The sequence below is a fragment of the Pleurodeles waltl genome, chromosome 6 (genome assembly GCF_031143425.1).
Source record: "Pleurodeles waltl isolate 20211129_DDA chromosome 6, aPleWal1.hap1.20221129, whole genome shotgun sequence".
NCBI classification, from domain to species: domain Eukaryota; kingdom Metazoa; phylum Chordata; class Amphibia; order Caudata; family Salamandridae; genus Pleurodeles; species Pleurodeles waltl.
This window is the reverse complement of record NC_090445.1, coordinates 541103690-541123669: the sequence shown is the minus strand read 5'-3', so window position 1 is coordinate 541123669 and position 19980 is coordinate 541103690. Positions and strand designations below refer to the sequence as shown.

Genomic DNA, 19980 nt, shown 5'->3' with positions numbered 1-19980 from the left:
CGTGATAATGCAGATCACAGAGAGTACACACACACACATATATATATATATATGTATACCTCTCTTAAACATAACCTAACCTAACATAGTTCAGCAAAACAGGCCATTGTTGTTTTGTAACATGCCTGTATGTGTATAAACAAGTATCATTGCTTCTGGTTTGCTAGCTAAAGACTGCACAGTGGGCCTATTCCCTCTAATGGATATGCTTTGGCTTACTGACTCCAAAAGTACAATTTAGTGCCCCTGGAATTAAGCAGCAGTGGAAAACCCTCGTATGGAGCACAGTCTGTGATTCAATTAGGTCACCATTTTCCCATTTGAACACATACTGGTACAAAAGGGATCCCAATGCTATCCAAAATAAAAAAGGTTTCTTCAGAAAGAAATGCATACTCATTGACTAGATCTTATTGAAACTGCTGTTCACCAAATATTCAGAATTATAGATGGGAGCTGCCGATAACAAATTTGATTGCCTAAAAAGGGGTCCCAGGTGTATTCAAACAGATAAAGTGAACAAAGCTCTCAAGTTGCCTATGATGCCACTTGGAATCCCAAGGTGGAATACTATCCATCTACAATTTTGTGACTCACCACTCCTCTACCCTGCGTCAGAGCAACGGGGCAGAGGTAGGGGAGTTAATAGTGAGTGGTGCACATGACCTCACCTCAGTTCCCCTTAACGCATCTTGCATCTTAACACTGACCCCACGACCATAAGGTAAGTCTTCCCCTCATACATCCAGTCTATAAAAAGAAATAACTGGTGTTCTGCTAAACGCTGCATGACCTTTAGGCGAACTGTCACATGCTCAATCAAATAAAATATATCCACAAAAAAGAAGCTGATAACTCTGGGTAGTCCCAAGTTTAGGTGGAGAGCAGCTCCTTTCAAAGGAGCACCCAACACCACCACCGACACTCCGAATCTGCTTACCTCGCGTCTGTTTCTCTAGCAGAGTTTTTAAGTATAGGATTAGGACAGCGCAATCCAAGCCGAGCTAGAGTGACAAAGCCTTTTGCCATTTTTTATAGCAAAGTCTTTAAGCACAGGATTGGGAAGTGCCATCCACGCATAGCTGAAAAATGACAAAATAATTTTACCACTCCAGGCACTGTATTACAGCTTTAGATTGGTAAAATACCATCCAAGCCAACCTGGAATGAATAAAAGCAACACCTGACACGTATTTTGCTCTAGTTAAAGCTCATCAGAAAGGTATAGTTTTGTCCAGACACAAGGGAGCACCCAGTATAAGTCAAGGCAATACCCTTTCAGAATTAGAGAGCCACAGACATTATGCAAAAAAGGAAGTTGGGAACTCTGGGTAGTTTCCAAGTCTAGGTGGAGAGCAACTCCCTTTATATAAAGCACGTCTGTTTCGCCAGAGTTTCTAAGCATAGAATTAGCACCATAATGTATATGCATAAAAGAGCAATTACTTGCTCCAGTCTAACCAAAGGACTAATTTAGCATCATTGTGAAAACCTCATGGAAACACAAATGAAACAATGCAACCATCCACAAGTTGTAATGCCTCGATGGACACTCCACCGAAGCAACGGGAAGCCATGAAAAATACATCAAAACCTGTGACTGAAGGGAGGTGATAATCCAGAGCCCACTCATCTTCTTTTTGACAAACTGATGACACCGTGTAAAAATAAACTTAAAGGTGCATGTGGCCAGATCTCAAACTCACTACCTGGCGACGTCTCCCTACTCCGACAATGAAGCTGTGCTTTCTGCTGGGAAGGAGCGGGACGCTGCACTGACAGGGGATCTGTGAGAGTACACGAACACCACCTTATTCATAGTGCCCCTAAAACCTATCACAACAAAATACGGTAAATCAATGTGTTATACTCAGCAACACAATTAAGCATGTATCTGAACACTCCATGTAATAAAAGACATGGCTCTCTTTGTAACATCACCACATCTCCACCTAAAGATTGAAAGAAGCAGGGTGTCACATCAAATTATGGAAAATAGTGTTCAAACGTTTATTTTAAAATATTTGGAAAATATGAAAAGGAGGTGCGCTTCAGTTAAGAAAAAACAAATGTCTTATTTTATATCTCCATTAAGAAACATACTATTTCAAGCGAATCAAAGGACAGTTTCAAATGCTAATCAGAGAAAATCAAGAGTTTCAGTGACTGGAGATTGGTTTGTTGTGGTGAGATCCAGAGAAACTATATTCGGTACATACATTTTAACTCATATTAGTAACATCGTGGGCAGTCCAAACTGAACAAGATGGATGGAAAGGTTAGTCAGCACATCAGCAGACTGTAAATCATTGAAAGAAGGGCCGTCTGAAACATGAACAAGGGGAATGGGAGCAATATAAAAATGTTGGCACTCGGGAGCAGTAATTAACACAAAGCTTTCAAAAATTTGGCAGAGGGAGCTATGCGGAACTCCAAAAAAAACGTGTCAGTAATTACAAATGTACCGCATTTACATAATATATTCGATTTGCAGGAAACAAGTGAGAGAATAGCACCTTATTTTGGTGGAATATAAACGGTGTGCTAATTAAACCAATATATGATTTATAAATATTAACTGTAGAGTAGTGTATACATCACTGAAAGCGGGGAAAAGAATGGATACCACACATAAAGGCACCAACAAATGAAACTACTAGTGCAATCCTGCCACCTGACTCCCTGGATACAAGCAAGCTGGACTACAGGAAAACCCTCTTTGCTGGGATCAACAGAAAACAAAATCACCAGAAGGCTGCAGACCATTCAGAACTAGGCGGCCAGAATCAATCTCAACCTGCCACCCTACACTTGCATTACATCTCACCAGGAGGAACTCCACTGGCTCCCCGTATACAAAAGAGCGCAATTCAAACTCCTTACCCATAACTTTGAAGGCACTAAATAACACTGGCCGTGCATGCCCTCAACAAATGTAGGCGCTTTCACCACCCCTTCAGACACCTTGGCTCATCCAGGCTCCTACTTGCACACATCCCATAAATACGGAAAACCAGATCCGTGCTCCTAAAGCGTGGAACAACCTGCACATGGGAGCCTCCTCATCACGTCTTGAATCCTGCAAGAAACAGCAGACCTTGCTTTTTGAATAGTCCTACTAAACCTTTGGTTTGTGGAGGCTCACACGTGCTCAGCAGGATTGAGGAGTTTTGAAGAGGAAAGAAAGACACCAGGGAAGAAGTTATGGCAAACAAAGCCTACTACCATGCCCTTCTCAATGCAGAGGCCCACACCAGATATTAAAATGCTCATTGCCTCATATCAATGCCTTACAGCAGCTTGAAAGTGATTTGGAGGAGTTACAACAATTTCTTGCTACAGGAATGGCACCCAGGAAATGTTTAATTAGAGCCTATTCCATACCTATGGTAGAAGGGGGGGTCTGCAAATGTTTAACATACTTTAAAAGACAATGTCCAATTATGTAAAAGCAATCAAGTATAATCTACTAGTGAATAATCAGGTTTTGATAGTCAAGATTACACTTTTTCCAAGTGCTTAAAATGGTGAGCACTGAAACAGAAAAATTAGGTAAAGGGAGGCACAGTAATATGTAGAAAATTGCACTATCTGGTTGAGGAGGCATGTTGGAATTAGTAATCAAGTCTCCTGATTTACAGTCCTCAAAGAAGCCCCAAACTGCCATCAGAATTGGATTGGTAGGCAAGAGAGACTTCACATGCTTGGAGGCAGAATCACTACCATTCACAAGAACATTGTCAGCTGCACAACATCCAGGGACAAAAATCCTCCAACATGGACCACCTGTTGATCAAGCTCCACATCACAGCCAACTTCACCAAAAGCGACACTCATCTACAGGCAACCAACACCATCTCAGACTTTGTCGCACCACTCGCCCTCAATGCTATCAGTTACATCCTACTCAGAGACTTGAACTTCCACCTGGAAGAACACGACAACCCCGAATTAAATGCACTCATTGAAGTCCTTGAAAGCGTGGGCCTCACCAAACAAGTAAAGGTGCCTACCTATGTCGCCAGACACCGCCTAGAACCTATTTTCACCACCTTTGACAACATCCAAGTCAACAAGACCACTCCAGTCCCCTGGACAGACCTAGCCATTGTCACATTCAACATCCTCCTCCATGTCCAATGCACATGCACCACCACCAGACCAGCCCGCTGGAACATCATCACTGATGTGGACTGGACCACCACTCTCAACACCTGACACCAAAACACAGCAGCAGCCTCTCCAAAGCCATCAAGAATTTGAATAATTGGATCAACTCCTGCACCAACTCACTGACTCCAAACACAGCGATACAATAAGATCCAGAACTTCGCAGGACATCTACAACAATCTTTCTCAATTCTTCAGCAACAAAATCACAGCCATTTACAGAAACTTCAATCTGCAACCAGACCAATAGACATCACATAACGTCTCCCGATTTTATCCAAAGAACCAGTGATAAATACATGCCCCGTCATCATCCCAGAAAAAAACACCGCCACCATGACGTCCATCCAATCAGGGGGCCCATAGGACCCTCTGCCCCACCACGCCTTCTCCAGAGGGCTGCAATCCATCAGCACCATACTCGCACCCAATATGAACGCCTCCACCTCATCAGCGATATTCCCAGATGCTTGGAAACACACAGTTGTTCTCCCTTCGCTGAAGACACCTCTGCAGATCCTTCAACACTGGCCATCTACAGACTGACCTCCCTGCAACTATTCCTGGTCTAAGAGAAAATCACCAACAGAATCCTCACCAAATACCTCCACGACCACCAGCTCCTCGATAACACTCAGTCTGATTTCAGGATTAACCACTGCGTGAAAACTGCCGTTATCGCTGCCACAGATGACACCAGTATGACTTTAGATGAAGGAGACATGGCAACCCTCACCCTCCTGAACGTCTCCACAGCCTCTCCCACCCCACCCTCATCCAACACAACAACAGAATCCAAGGACAAGCACTTTCATGTATTTGCTCTTTCCTGACTGGAAGACCCCAGTCAGTCAGACTGGCAACAAACACCTCAGATGGCCACAACTTTATCTGCGAAGTTCTACAAGGATCTTCCCTGAGCCAAACCTTCTTCAGTGCATACATGATTCCTCTAGTCAGCATTATCCACTCTCCTGACATCAATGTCCTATCCTACACACACAACACAACTCATTCTCACCCTCATGGGCAAGATGCCCAGTACCCAGATCAAGTTCAATTCCTATGTGACTGAAATCAATCACTGGATTAAGGCCAACTGTCTAAATATGAACACAGATAAGACTGAAATCATGATCTTTGGGAAGAGCACTCCACTGTGGGACTCCAGCTGGTGGCCAACAGAGCCTAGGACCAACAACCATACCCACCACTCATGCCAAGAACGCAGAGATCATCAGCAGCAGCAAATTGACATGACCGCCCAAGCTAATGCGGTCACTGCCTCATGCTTCCATACCTTGAATATCTTGAGGAAGATTTTCAAATGGCTCCCAATCAGCACCAGTAAAACGATCATGCACAACCTAGTCACAACCAAGCTGGGCAACAGGAAACTATGTATGCTGTCCTCAACTAAAAACTCACCAGAAGGCTGTAGAGCATTCAGAACTCGGCGTCCAGAAACACCTTTAACCTGCCATGCCACAATCACATCACACCACGCCTGAAGGAGCTCCACTGGCTCCCAGTTCAGAAAGGCGCACTATTTAGACTCTTCACCCAAACATTCAAGGCACTACATAACACTGGCCCAGCATAACTCAACAACCACACCTTTTTTCAAAAACCTGTCCGACACCCATATCCGTCCGGACTCCTACTTGCACATTTTCCTTGTATACAGAAAACCACATCTAGCGATCGATCCTTCTCCAACATCGCTTCTAAAACGGAGCTCGACCTGCCACTAAACATAAGTCTCCTACGCACTTCTTGAATTCCACAAGAAGCAGAAGATGTGGCTTTTTGAGCAGCCCTACTAGGTCCTAGGTGTGGATACTCATTTCTGCTCAGTGCTAGGATACCCTACTGGTGATAGTACGCTCTACACATGTGCATAACATAGCATTTCCTTCTGGTTGTCTTTGGAGTTACGAGGACAAAGCCGCTAAGTAGGCCCAGGTCACATTTCACACCATAATCTAGTCCTGGGTTTTCAGTGACCACAATCAAGCATTCTAGGGCTTACTAGTCCCAACATCCAAGATAATGCAAGCCAAAAAGCCAGTACCAGAAGTAAGAGAGGCCCACGTTGTTTTCAACTAGGAATCATGTCTCCATTCCTGATACCAACAAGGTAGGCATTAAAAACCGAACCATTGATAGGTTAATTGTTACACCCAAAACACAACAGAGGCTGTTTTTAAAATGCATTATACGGGTTACAACAAGCAACATTCTTACAACTTTCAATTCAGTAGGCTAGTCACATCTTTGTCGGGAAAAACGTATTAAATATGTTGCACCTCTGCCCTGCTGCGACCAGAATGGGAGAACTCATAACATTTCCTTGTTTCAAGGTTTTCATCTTTCCAGGAAATTAACCTGACTGGGGACCACGGGCATCGATATGACATTCAAACATACAAAGGTCATAAATCATCCCTCGCCTGTTGAATGTGAAAAATTGTAAGGATCTGCGCGTTCACTAGCTCGTGCACCGCTTGTAACGCACACCCGAGCTTCGGTTTTATTGCGGCAGCACACGCAGGTGTGGCATTCTGAAATGAAATACTCCTATGGTACTTTTGCTGGAGTCTTTCCTCTCTGCTGACAGTTTGTCAGACTTGTAATTTCGGTGACATCTCCTGTTCTGCTGAAAGGGTTTTTACGCGTTGGCCTGATTCCCCGGATACTTGACAGGGTTGAAATGTGTTCAACACAATCAAGCGACACCTGGCACTTGCACGGCAGTATTGCTTTTAAGAGGACACTGCCTTTTTACGTGCGCACTTGCTCCTCTGTCGCCAGGAATATGAGCAACTGTCATACCAGTTATCCTTGCGGGGATTGGGGCTTTGAAAGGATTTATGCGCCACTGCAGAGGGGACCGAAAGCACATTACAGGAGAACTCAGAGTGCTCAGGCTACAAATCACGATAACACACAGAAGCTGTAAAAATACACAATTCACTTTTACAAGGAATACAAACTTCACCCGAATGACTATTTTTTGACACACCCTCCCAGAAGTAAAAACATTATTTACAGAAATAAACACACATTACATAACCTGGATAATCCCACGGGAATTTGCCATATAATTGTTATAAACGTATATATGAAATAAAGGTTTCTTCACCATGACAGAACCCAAGTCACTTTACAGAACTTTAACATTGTCAGGGCTACTAGAACTATACAGCATGGAGCAAGAAATTGTGCAGCACTATGTGCTTAATTTGTGCTTATAATTACGGTGCTGAGCACCGGCACCTATTTTTGAGGGCCGGGGCTTATTCTTCTGCCTCAAGCATTTGCTGCGAGCAAAAGACACATATGGGAAAGACGGAGGAAGGGAACAACGAAAAAGCGTCACAAAGGGAGAAAGCAGAAAGCTGCAAGAGTGAGCTGAAGGGGCAGCTTAATATGGATTGAAGAGGCCCGAGATGGCTTCATGATTCCGCTGCCTCAGTATTCTGTGTTCACACATTTAATTGCAGCAGCCGCGTGTTTAAGAGGGCGGCTTTGGGCACTGGCACCTTTTTATTTACAAATTAAGCACTGGCAGCACGGACATTTAAAATGTGTGGGGGGAAAGGGAAACTTATATGGCATATTCACTGGCACTTTTACCTTTAGCGGAGTTAGAAATGTTTTTTTGTAAAAAATTAAGTGGCAACGTGATGAAACTAATGCGGTAGAAGCGGCAGCCACCGTACTGCATAAATCCACCGTGCCTCGCCATTATTTTATCCATATTTCACCCAGGAAAGGTAAACAAAAGTATTTTAATTTGTTTCTTATATTTAGCAGTACTTTAAAGAAATCAGTTTTGTAAGCGAACTTCCCCAAAATAAACACGTAATATAAAAAATACGTAATGGGTGACATGTTCCCGTATTGCCATTCTGGTAACATTTACAAACCACTCGCCTTTAGTCTGGTAATTTATTGATTTATGTCGTCACCAGATACCCTTGATGCAAAATTGGTCTACAATTTTAACCCCTTGCCACCTTGATATTAAATATATATATAGTATTTGGGTATTTGGGTCAATAACACTTGTTAATTAGAGTAACTGTTTTAATAAATATGTATTCACACATTACTACAGTATAGCAAAATTGATATGAGAAAAAAACTGTTTACTGCCCGACAAAAGGCTTCTTCAAGGTAACTTAACTCCTTCCATCGTGGTTTGGGTTAAATGCCGTTATTTCTTCAAAAATCAGGAAGACGTGATAAAATACCATGGCGCGCGCGCCCATGTTTTGGTGCTATTATTGCACTTGATGGAGTGGTTTGAGACATTTTTCAAGGGGACCCGCGAAACGTGGACATCATTTCACAGATCCTTGTTAAATAAGGGTTTTATAAAAGTGACTTTTTACACATTCTGTGCTTTGATCTTGGTTAAATACCTTTGTTTGTCACTTCAACACAAATACATGGCATATAACATCAGGGTCGAACCAGGACAGACAATAGGCCCGGGCACCAAAACAGAAGTGGACCCCATTAGTGATTCAAATAGCTGAAAAAAAGTGCGCCACGTTTGCAAAATGGGCAGTTTTGATCTTTTGTCGTATAGATTTTTTTCTAAGGAATGGGAGACTGCATGCAACTGTGCATGCTATAGACAATTAAAAAAATAAAATAAAAAGCTCACACACGGGCCTGTCAGACCAGCCCCTCAGGCACTGTCTGACTGCCCTATAAGCCAGTCTGACCCTGTAGCACATACATGCAGATTAAGGGAGGATAGGGTCATCATGGCCCGCTTAAGGCTTTTAGTTTCATGACTTATGGCCCCTCCCCTCACCAAACATATATAAGTAATCGAAAATTACATTCAAAACCTCTGCTAATATACTCTATATCGGATTTATTAAAAACATTGTACATATTTTTATTATCAATTCTATTCATTTAACTAAGAACTAATGGTTAATCTGCAAAAGCAATTTTACACAGCTGTAAAAGGTGTCACAAACCATGTGACTGCAATATATTCAACACAGATTGTAGGATAAGACATTCACAACTACTAACGTTTGAACCACAAATTGTAGTACAAGACATGCACATCTACTGACGTTTACACCACATACTGTAGGACAAGACATTCATAGATATTAGCATTTGAAACACCACATTTTGCAGGACAAGATATTCACAACTATTAACATTTGAACCACATATTTTAGGGCAAGACATTCATAGATATTAGTATTTGAACCACCACATATTGTAGGACAAGACATTCACAACTATTAACATTTGAACCATGCAAGTGCTTACCACTTTTGTAGCTTTAGTTGGCGAAGGTGGACCTGTGGGAAATGAAGGGAAATATTTTAGAGTTCAGCGCAAGTGAGGACCGTTGATGTAGAAGCACTTCATGGAGTATGAATATTCAGCCTTAACATCAAACTGCACTGGATAACAAGTGAGAAAAGACATCACCTGATCAGTGAATCCTTCGATGACAGGTAGCAGTGAAGCTTTTGGTGTATGTTCTTTACATATGTTTGTAGACAACAGGGGTGAAAAACGAGTTACTTGAGACGTGAATCCCGTTTATACTGAAGTGGTTTGACAATGGCCAGTGAGAAGCAAGTTTTCCCACCAATACTAGTGATAATCAAAAGATCTACCTCTAAATAGTCCATTACCATCTGACGTCTCTTAAGACGAGTCAGTCTCACAACTCCGAGTTTGCTGAGCTCTTTGTGCTGCCATGCCCAGGCCTTACAGCATCCTGGGAGACAGGACTGAGTTACTCAAAATAATTACAAACCATCACTATCAATGAAACAGCATCAGGTTACGTACGCAACCAATATTCATTTAAGTTGTCTCAAAAGAGGCAGCTGCAAAGCACTGAGTCACTCCTGTGGCTTGTGCACAATGAGATCAAGCATGAGCTTAGGGTAAAATCCCATGAACCGTTTTTTGTGACAACAGACATTTATGAGTCGGGACCCTCTCACAAAAGGAGCAGCACAGCTACTCATCCATGTGACAACAGCATGACTGAACTCTAATCTCCCAAATCAAACCACTGCACCCGTATCCATGTATGCAGTAGCCGAGAGGACGCATTACAGCATACGCTGACACCACATGCATTTCTACATAGGTCACATGCCTACCCAGGACCCTTGCAACAACCTTTCGAGTCTAGGGGATGCTTGCTTGTCCGCCATTCTCACCAACCAACTTTCCCATGCAGTATTCCCAGCAACACAGTGAACACTGCTATGGACAAGACCCAATGCCCTGGCAGCCATGCTCTATTTCCCTGGTCTCGGAGGGACCAGCGAGGCACCACCTGGTGAACGACATTTTCTAGGCCATATCAATGACTGTAGCATGCCATGCAAATGCCAGAAATATAATACACACAATCAAAGATTGCCCGAGCACAACACTAACCACTAACGTATGGGAACGGACCATAACTCAACCTCCTTCATTAGGATCAAATCCCTTTCAGTTGTGGGATGATCATTGGAATTAGAAATGGTAGTGGTATGATAAGCTGCCATAAATCACAACGGGAATGTTCTTGGCTAATGAATCAAGAAATAAATACGAATGAAGATTTCCCACTGAAAATTCACTTGAACTTCCAGATGATAGAGATGTATTTTCTCCCTCATCTCAGGCTTTACCAAAACCTATCCGAACTATTTTTTATGCTCTCTAGACTTTCTGATATTTTGAACATAGCACCCCCTCCTCGTCATTCCTAACTGGCTTTCCTGTAGTAGTGCATACTAGTTTCAAAATGCCTCCGTCAGTCACAAAGCTATACACTCCGGCTCCCTGAAATACTTGCCACAAAAGCGGACTATCTGAACTGAGAGACACTCCCTTAGGAAATCTGTCTCTCTTCTTCTAGAACTTCTGCATTACAGTAAAGAAAGAAATCTCATCTAATTGTTCTCCAAAGATAGAAAACTCCTCCCCCATCCAAATCCAAACTAACAATTTCTTTGAGCCAATAGAAAGACATTTTTAAAGCTGCCACAATCATTCAATCAATATTTGCCATTTGTAACATATTATTAGCTACACCAGTAAAAACTTACACAAGTGTTACTATTGCTGATGATTTATGATCATTTCATGGAAACAATTTTGACAAATATCATATGCTATTTACTTGTGCTAAAGTTTTTAATTTGTGGACACTAACAAAGCACACAAAGTTATATACACACCTCAATTTTCCCAAATTTATTTTTGGGTTCTCTTTTGGACAATACTAACAGTATTCATGACTCTAAAATATTGCTTATTTTGTTTTATTTTGATTGCCTTTCAGAAAATTCCCTCATGCTGGAAAGGATTTTCTGAATCGCCCCAAAAGTGTAGCAAGAGCTGCACAAATCATAGAACTAATAGGGAGTATGCCTTTTCCATCCAAAATGGTTATCATTAGGCAGTTTTCTTAACAGGAAACTGTACCTGTAGTCAACGTTCTTCTCAAGATGAATTTCTTAAACCTCCATGAAATATTTATTCAAACTCGCTACCTTTGTCTGGTCAATGACAATGCATTTTATTCATCCTTCTCTCTTCTCTTTGCAACTAAATGTTTTTATAGTTAAATTCCTTCATATTTTACCACATCCCCTGCCCTCATTTTCTTTTTTTCTTAAACACCTTTATTTTCAGTTTATAAATATTCTGCTAATTCTTTATAATTTAGGGGTTTCATTTTTCCTAATCTTTAACTACTGGAGGTTTTAACTAGTTGGAAGCTGAATTAACATTCTGACTGCACTTGACTGCATGGCCACAAAAGACCAGTTATGCAGCCTCTTTTCCCTAATTGTAAGAATATTTGTCAATCATGTATTGCTCACTGGCTGTTTGTAGGTCGCAGCCTACCAGACAGCAGAGCTCTCTGGTTTACTATAGACATCTTGGGGACTTTCAGAATGCATTCCACTCGCTGATTACCATTGGCTTTGTGGTTTATAACTCACACCTTCTGGCTTTTCATTTACTGGCTTTACTTGCTTTACGCTCTCCAGGTTCAGTTTGTCCCTTCCGTTGCCTAAACCATGTTTTCTGTATCCTCTAACAAACTTGATTTCTGTTAACATGCCTTTAAATCTTGTTCTAACCTCGTTATCTGTTTTTTAATCTGTAACACTCAACTCTATGTAACTGCATTCTAACCTGCACCATTCCAATGAACACCACTTCACTCTACTCTGAAACAATCAATTCTATGCTGTGGAACTCTATGCCACACACTCTGCACCGCTCCACTCTGTTCTACGCACTGCATTCAATGACACTGCATTGTACGCCGCTGAATTAAACGCCAATGCAGGCTACGCCACTGAACTCTACTTTGCATTACTGCACTCTATACCGCTGCTCTGTATGCCACTCTATTCCACTCTAAACCACTGCACTCCGACACTCCACACTCCAACACTGCACTCTTCGCCACTAAACTCTACGCCACTCTACTGTGCACTACTCAACACCACTGCACTCTATGGCACTATACTCTATGCTGTACCACTCTATGTTACTCTACTGTGTACCACTCTATGCCACTTGACTCTACTCTGCACCACTGCCCTCTGCATCACTCAACTCTACTTCACTCTGCGCCACTCCACTATGTGCTACTATAATCTACGCCGCTGCACTGTACGTGCTGAATTCAATGCCGCTGCACTCAATGCTATTGCACTCTATGCTGCTATGCAACACTCTAAGCCATGCACTCTACACCAACCCATTTTATACCACTCCAGTGTATGCCACTCTACGAGACTTCACACTATGCCACTTCAATAGACAATGCTCTCTGCCACGCCACTCTGTAATACTCTACTCCACTCTTCGCCATTCCACTCTATGACACTCCACGCCACTCTCCTCTGTGTCATCAACATTCAGTAATGCTGAACAGCAGCCAATCTGGTGAACAACATGAATAACACACGTTGGAAAAGCCAATAGCTCTTGTATAGGCAAAACCAACTGACTTTGCTAGTGCATGTGCCAATGGTTATGTTCGATCATTTTCATCACTTTCAAAAGCGCTCTGACATCACTTCAGGTTTAATACATGTTATAAAAGCTGCAAACGAGTACATCATAAACAAGAAACATGCTTACAACTGAAGAAATTAGGCACCATGTAATGAAAGCTGAAAAGTGTGGTATGTCAACGCCTGGATTTAAACTTAATAGTATGAGTAAAGAAAATGAATACACTACCAAGAAAATACAGTTTTCAGAGAGGGAATATGCAATGAGAGACCAGACTTAGTTATTGTTGTGCACATTGGGCCACTAGGACACCCTTCGCCTTTATATGCTTGCCTGTCTTATATGCAGTGGCGTAACAAAACGTGAGCCACCGCACAGTACAGGGACGTGCCCCCTCTCCGCACTGACTCAGAAGGACTCAGGCCAGTGTACTGAGCTGAGGTGACCCTGGAGCTCAGCCCTCGCCCCCCACACTGTGGGGGCTGCATGGGCTTTTGTTACATCACATCTTATATGACTGGCAACAAAATATTTAACAGTAGACACCAGTACTTCTATAGTTATGAACTCTTCCTTTGCTCTATGGTGACTAGGAAGCCATCAACAGGCTGCAGGTCTGCTACAGTGGAACCCTAAAGATGAAGCTGGTGATGATTGGAGAACGTGAAAACGACCCTCTTTTCTGGGCAAATACTTAAGTGCCACATGTAACTCTCTGCGTCCATACCCAAGCAAAAGGGGGTTACATTCCTTGTTGCTTGGAAGATTGCTAACACTGCAAGTCTTCATCAATCTCCATTAACAAAGCAAGGATGCATCTTACAAACTGCCTGCAGGAGTAAGACATCTTTCACTCACAAGATATTTCCTGGTCTTCTGAATTCGTGTACTCTGAAGCTGTATGCAGGCCAGAATACTGGCTTCTTTCTTTAGTAGGGTCCCTCCTCAGTGTGCGATTCTGCCTTGATAGAGAAACAGTTTCTCAACTCTTCCCTCCTAGGTTGTATTTGTGGTGCTTTCATATTTTTTATATATTGATGTTTGTTCATATCAGGAGTGTGCTTGAACTACTAGTTTAGTTTATGGTAGTGGCTGTTTAACGTTAATAAACAAGCGCACAAATAACTATGGGCCATATGTACCAACACATTTTCCCATAGACACAGAATGGGTGAAACCCTTTGATACATCTGGGCCTATATCTTTTAGACAGATGTGTCAAGTTATATAATCCTGTCCAATCAGCAATGGAATGTAAAAGTGGAAGGCATTCTTGTCCCTTTAGCTCTAAAGATTGATAAGGTAAAGAAAGGATCAGTTCTTGACTCAATTGTGGATCTTGGGTCCATTTTCTTTCTGCCTAACAATTCATGCGGTTAGTGGTCTGAAAGCAGATGAGTCGCTTAACACCACTGAATCAAAGTTCAGTCTTACTGGGGATAGAAGCATAATTTAACAGTTTTTGGACAGTGGAATGACTGGAAACCGTCCTGAGAGTGAGAGGAAGAGAGCTCCAGAGGCAGAGGTCTAGAATGAAATAACCCAGCCTCTGGTGCGTTCAAATGAGATACGAGGGAAACTGGTTTTAATGTACAGACCTGTCTAAGCTAGAGAGAAAAACCGATATATGCTCCACGTACCATCCTTATGGTCTTGAGAACAAAAGACAGCATAACTTGTATGAGCCAACAGACAAGCAGACACATTCTGGGCGATCAGCATGCGCCCGACAAGAAGGGCAAGTGAGTCTTATCTACCTATTACCTTAGTTTAGGGAAGAGACAAAGGCGACTATTAGAAAAGGATGCTCAAGGCACACTCTCTGCAAGTAATAAGAAGCTGAATAATAGTAAAAAAACTACTTTGATTCAGATAAAACCGGAGAAGAGCAGGCACCAAAGTTAACCTCTCTAACTCTGACAGATCCTCTGTGTTTGGGGATGTGCATCCTTCTCTCCGAAAAGCTGCTAGTACAACCTAAACATGTTGTATGTGACCTGGTTATAACATACGAGGGTGACAGGGAAATGGAAGAGGGTATTTGGTAAGTAGATGCGTTCATACCCATTGAGCACAGGCGGGGACAGGCCCGGGTACGCACACAGGAATTCAAGCAGTATGTAGGATGGGTACTCGCAGGTTTTTAGTCAAGTCAACGTGTGAATCTCTCTCTCCAAAAAGCTGCTAGTACAACCTAAACATGCTGTGTGTGACCTGGCTATAACATATTAGGACGATGGGGAAATGGAGGAGCGTATTTGGTAAGTAGATGTTTGCTAACATGTAGACAGCCATATAAAGTTGGGATTCCTAAATGGATAATGTGAAGCATTGATCCTAGATGCATCTAAAATAATACACAATCCAAACAGTAACTAACAGATGCAACCACAAATGACAGATAAATACAACAGGAGAACGGTTTGGCAGTAGTCGATAAACCGGGGTGATGCTGGAACTCTAAACACTAAGTTCTCCGTATATCTGTCACTCCCTTTTAACTGGCTGTGACTCAGCTTAGACAGAGGCATGGGCATAACTGATTTATATACAATAAAACAAACTATAGGTGAACTATAGAACAGAATGCAAAATTCTCTACAAGTGCTTATGTTAGGAGAGTCCGATTTAATTAGACACGATGGCTAGCATTATGTGCAACATCTTTTTTAGCTACTTCTCAGCTACCATTAAAGCACACACTGAACACAAACAAAGGGCCAGCATTAGACCACAGTCACCGTCCAAATAAACCCTTTGACTCGCTCCATTTAGCTACTTCTCAGCTACCATTAAAGTAAACACTGAACACAAACTAAAGGCCAGAATTAGACCACAGTCACCGTCCAAATAAACCCGTTGACCCTCTCCAGCGTCCTCTTTACATCTGGTACACGACAATCGAAAAAAAACATACAACTCAAACTCCTTTCCACCTTATCTTCTAAACTTAAAAATTTCGTAGTTGAACTCCTTCACCAGTTTTATTGTCCTTCTGGCAATAAAAAAAATAAAATAACTAATATATATCTCTGACGTGATCAAGACCTAGTTTGATCAAAACAAGTCAGTTTGTCATGTGTTGTTTGAAACTGTGCAAATAGCAGTGTATAAACAAAATTAATCACTCTATCTATGCCCTTTGAGATGCCATCAGTATGTCATTTAATGACATGAGTGATGTAGTATGTGAGTTCATAAGCAGTTCATGGTGGGGACGCAAGTTATAGCTAGCTCAGTAAACTATAACTGAATTTCAACTTTTTTGGTTTTTAGTTTTTAAACATTAGTTTTTGTATTATTTCAACACTTTCAACACTTAACAATTAGGCTTTGCACCTAACCGCCCTTGGGCAGCCATTCCTTATTATTCCCTGTGGGTGGTCAATCCCTTGCCACGCTCAGTGTTTGGCCGTACGCGGCATTGTGTTGAATGCAGGCCCTGCAGTACTACTGCGGTACAGCTGCAGAAGCTTCACCTTCATGGTACCACAGCACCATGCAAGCTTCACTTATTGAAGATTGCACGGTCCCACTGTACCCTCTGTCCCCCACCCCCAGAACAGCCAGGGGGTTCGGGTACCTCTATAATGGCCCTTTATATGTGCTTTTAAATTCTACTTCAAGATACGGAAACCAAACCCCCATGTCCTGTAATGGCGGCCGCAATATTTCTGTTTAAGTTGGATTCAGCCAATCTGAGCACTCTGTCCAGTGTGACTGAGATGACTGACGGGGAAAAAATGCTCTCTCAGCCAACCTAATCTGTCTATTGTTTGAATTTACAGAACCCTGCTGTCCAGTGTTTTGAACACTTTCAAGTCCACCAGGCACCACTTTAATGACTGGATTCACAACAAATTGTGAAAAGGACTCTTTCTTAGTAAAGTTCTAACTTTCTGGCAAATGTGGTGCAATCCTGGTTAAATATTTTTTCTGCATCACATCCAAAAACTTCCTATGGGAATTACCATGAAAAACTAAATTTTTGGACTCTACTTTTTCTTGCCCCTCCTTGGCAGATCACCCCTAAACATTACAGGAAGGAGCTAGAGTGGAGCCTTTTTAGGAATGTTTTGTGAAGATTCATCAAATGCGCCAAAGTTATTTGTGAAACACAAAACTGTCTTTATATACAACTCTGACCTATAATAGATATATTTATTTGGTAGAATTAGAGGTGTGGGAGAGAGATTTAGAAGGAATGCTGCCAGCCTCCATGTCTGTAATAAAATCCAGATTCTCCTAACAAACACTTAAGAGAATCTAAATTTTAGGGAAATATTAGAGGTTATGATTATGCATGTAGAAATCCTCACTTGCTACGTGGAAAACCAGCCTTTAGTAAAAGTTCACAAAAACACCCACATTCCTTAAAACAGCCATTTTCAAAATGTCTTTCAAACTGCCTCTTGCGAAAAAGAATTTAAACTTTTATAGGACCTCTTACCAAAAGAACATTAATCAACTTGAGGCAAATTCACTCTAGCCTCACTCACTCATCATCCTAACCAATTTAGCAATCATTACTAAGACAGAAGCAACTGATGATCGCAATCTTTGAGAAACTTCCCTCATGTTCCTTCAAGCAGAGAACAACAAACAAATACAAACAAGGATGATCATCAAACTTAAGAAACAAAAATGGATGCACTCCTAGCATTTGCCATTGTAGTCACCTGAAACAATCCCCATCCCACTTATAAAACTTGGTATTAACTTCCAAAGGCCACACATCAAAAACCCTTCTAAGGAAGCCAAAGTTGCATACTAACAAGTCAACTGATGCAGAGTCAAAAATCTGGCCACCGACCAGCCTTCAAACAAATGAAAAATCATACTCATCCCACATGGAAATCTCTAGGTGTTCTGCGTCTGACATCCGACCAGCCTTCAAACAAATGAAAAGTCATACTCATCCCACATGGAAATCTGTAGGTGTTCTGCGTCACCTAATACCCTTCATAACTTTACAAACCTAAACATCTCTACTAACAGATTCCCTTCTTCCAACTGATTACCTGCTGTTACCACTGCCCTGCAACATTAACTCTTCAAAAAATATTTCTGATAAAAAATAAACACTACTACAGAAACATCCAAGGATCCACATTTTGTGCAAGCACCAGCGAATGGAGGCATCCAATGCCGCAGCCCCCCAGTGAAAAAATAAAAATCAGGCCCCCCCTCCCAGAATTTTTCAGAATTATTCTAATAAGATGGCAATGTTTAAAAATGTCTAAACTTATTTAAACATTGCAGTTATGTTCTTTTTTTTTTATTAAATACATTGTTTTTTGCTTAAAATAAAGCACCTTTATCTGCGCAGTACTTCATTTGGCAAAAGAATGGCGGTCCCCCTAGTGGGGCCCGCCCCCCAGTTTGAAGACCCCTGCTCTATATAGCTGCCTGCTCATCTATACCTTATCCTGGTACTGAGTTCTTAGGACCCCCCAAGGATACCACATGCCTCCTGAGAATGTCCCTCAAATTCTCTTGTACCCCTAATATTTTCAAAATCGGAAGGTTAAGGTCCCCCCACAATACCAGAGGATTCTCTTACTCACCCGATCCCTTCAAAAGATTGTTTTCTATCAGAATCCAAACGGGTTCCTTTACAGTGAGCTCCAGCACCTCTGGTAAACAGGGCTGGAACACCCAAAATAAAGTCACCAACACTACTTGACACCCCTGGTACCTGACCAATAGCAGAACTCTCTGAATAATTGCAAACTGAGGGAATGCATATTCTCTTTAAACCGTTCCAACCTGCAACTGGGCCTGGTGTCTAACTGAAGCACCCCTGTAACTGACACAATAGGAGTTCTGAGTACTCAAAAGTTCAAACTAGAGTCAATCTCCAATTCTGGAGAGTTGTGAAGTTTCAAGTAGTTTTATTTCTGATCCAGTATATAGTTCATACAACGTCAATGTATTCACAAGAACAGCCAACTGTGTTTCGTCGTATGAAGAGTAGGCCGCTGACTTCCTCAGGGCTGAAATTTAATTTCTGTTCATCCATAGCGCATTGCTCTTGGGGCTCAGGGTGTGGAAACCTGGAGGCAAAGTTCAGGCATTTTTTTTTTTTTTTGCGAATAGGTTTGGAAAACCCTATTTTTGGAAGTGGGGTTGAAGGACTCTGGGGTGGAGTTTCCATTCGTGGACTTGTTGCGGCATCTTGCTGAGGAGGTCGGCGAAAGTGTTATGTGACACTGGTAGGTGTTCCGCTAACAGGCAAATGTTGTAACAAATTGCCCAATGCCAAATTGCCTGTACAAGGCAAGACAACTGTAGTGAATGTGTTACCCACCATTTCTGAAGATAAAACATGGCTGTCATGTGTCTCTGCGGAGGAGGACTACTTTGTTTTTGAGATGTGTGACAAAGACGTTGAGTGCTAGATGAACTGCTAGCATCTCCAGATGGCTGATGTGCAAAAGTGTGTGCACATGATCACAAAGACCCTATACTGTAAGGTTGTGGAGATGAGCACCCCATCCCATCTGAGAAGCGTCCGTTGTCAGAATGACTTGGGGAACAGAGTCTAAAAAAGGCCAGCCTTTGGAAAGATTGTTTTTGTTCCACCACTGTAGAGAGCAAAAGGTTCAGTGGTCTACCAAAACTAGATCCTCCAAATTACCCTATGCTTCAGACCATTGGCGCTAGTGACATACTTGCAACGGATGCATGTGAAGAAGCGAATGTGGCACGACTGCAATGCAAGAGGCCATCATTCCCAGAAGTTTTAATGATTGATCTGCCTGTAACCCA

General features: G+C 42.0%; 1 protein-coding gene across 2 annotated transcripts in view; it reads right to left on the bottom strand.

The window, feature by feature from the left end:
* MAGI3 (membrane associated guanylate kinase, WW and PDZ domain containing 3) overlaps positions 1-19980 on the bottom strand; it is a 946614-nt gene that overhangs the window by 278909 nt on the left and 647725 nt on the right. For both annotated transcript variants that reach the window (XM_069238693.1, XM_069238692.1), the window contains exon 11: positions 9481-9512. In XM_069238693.1, coding sequence (XP_069094794.1) covers positions 9481-9512 — 32 coding nt within the window. The remainder of the gene's footprint in view (positions 1-9480; positions 9513-19980) is intronic.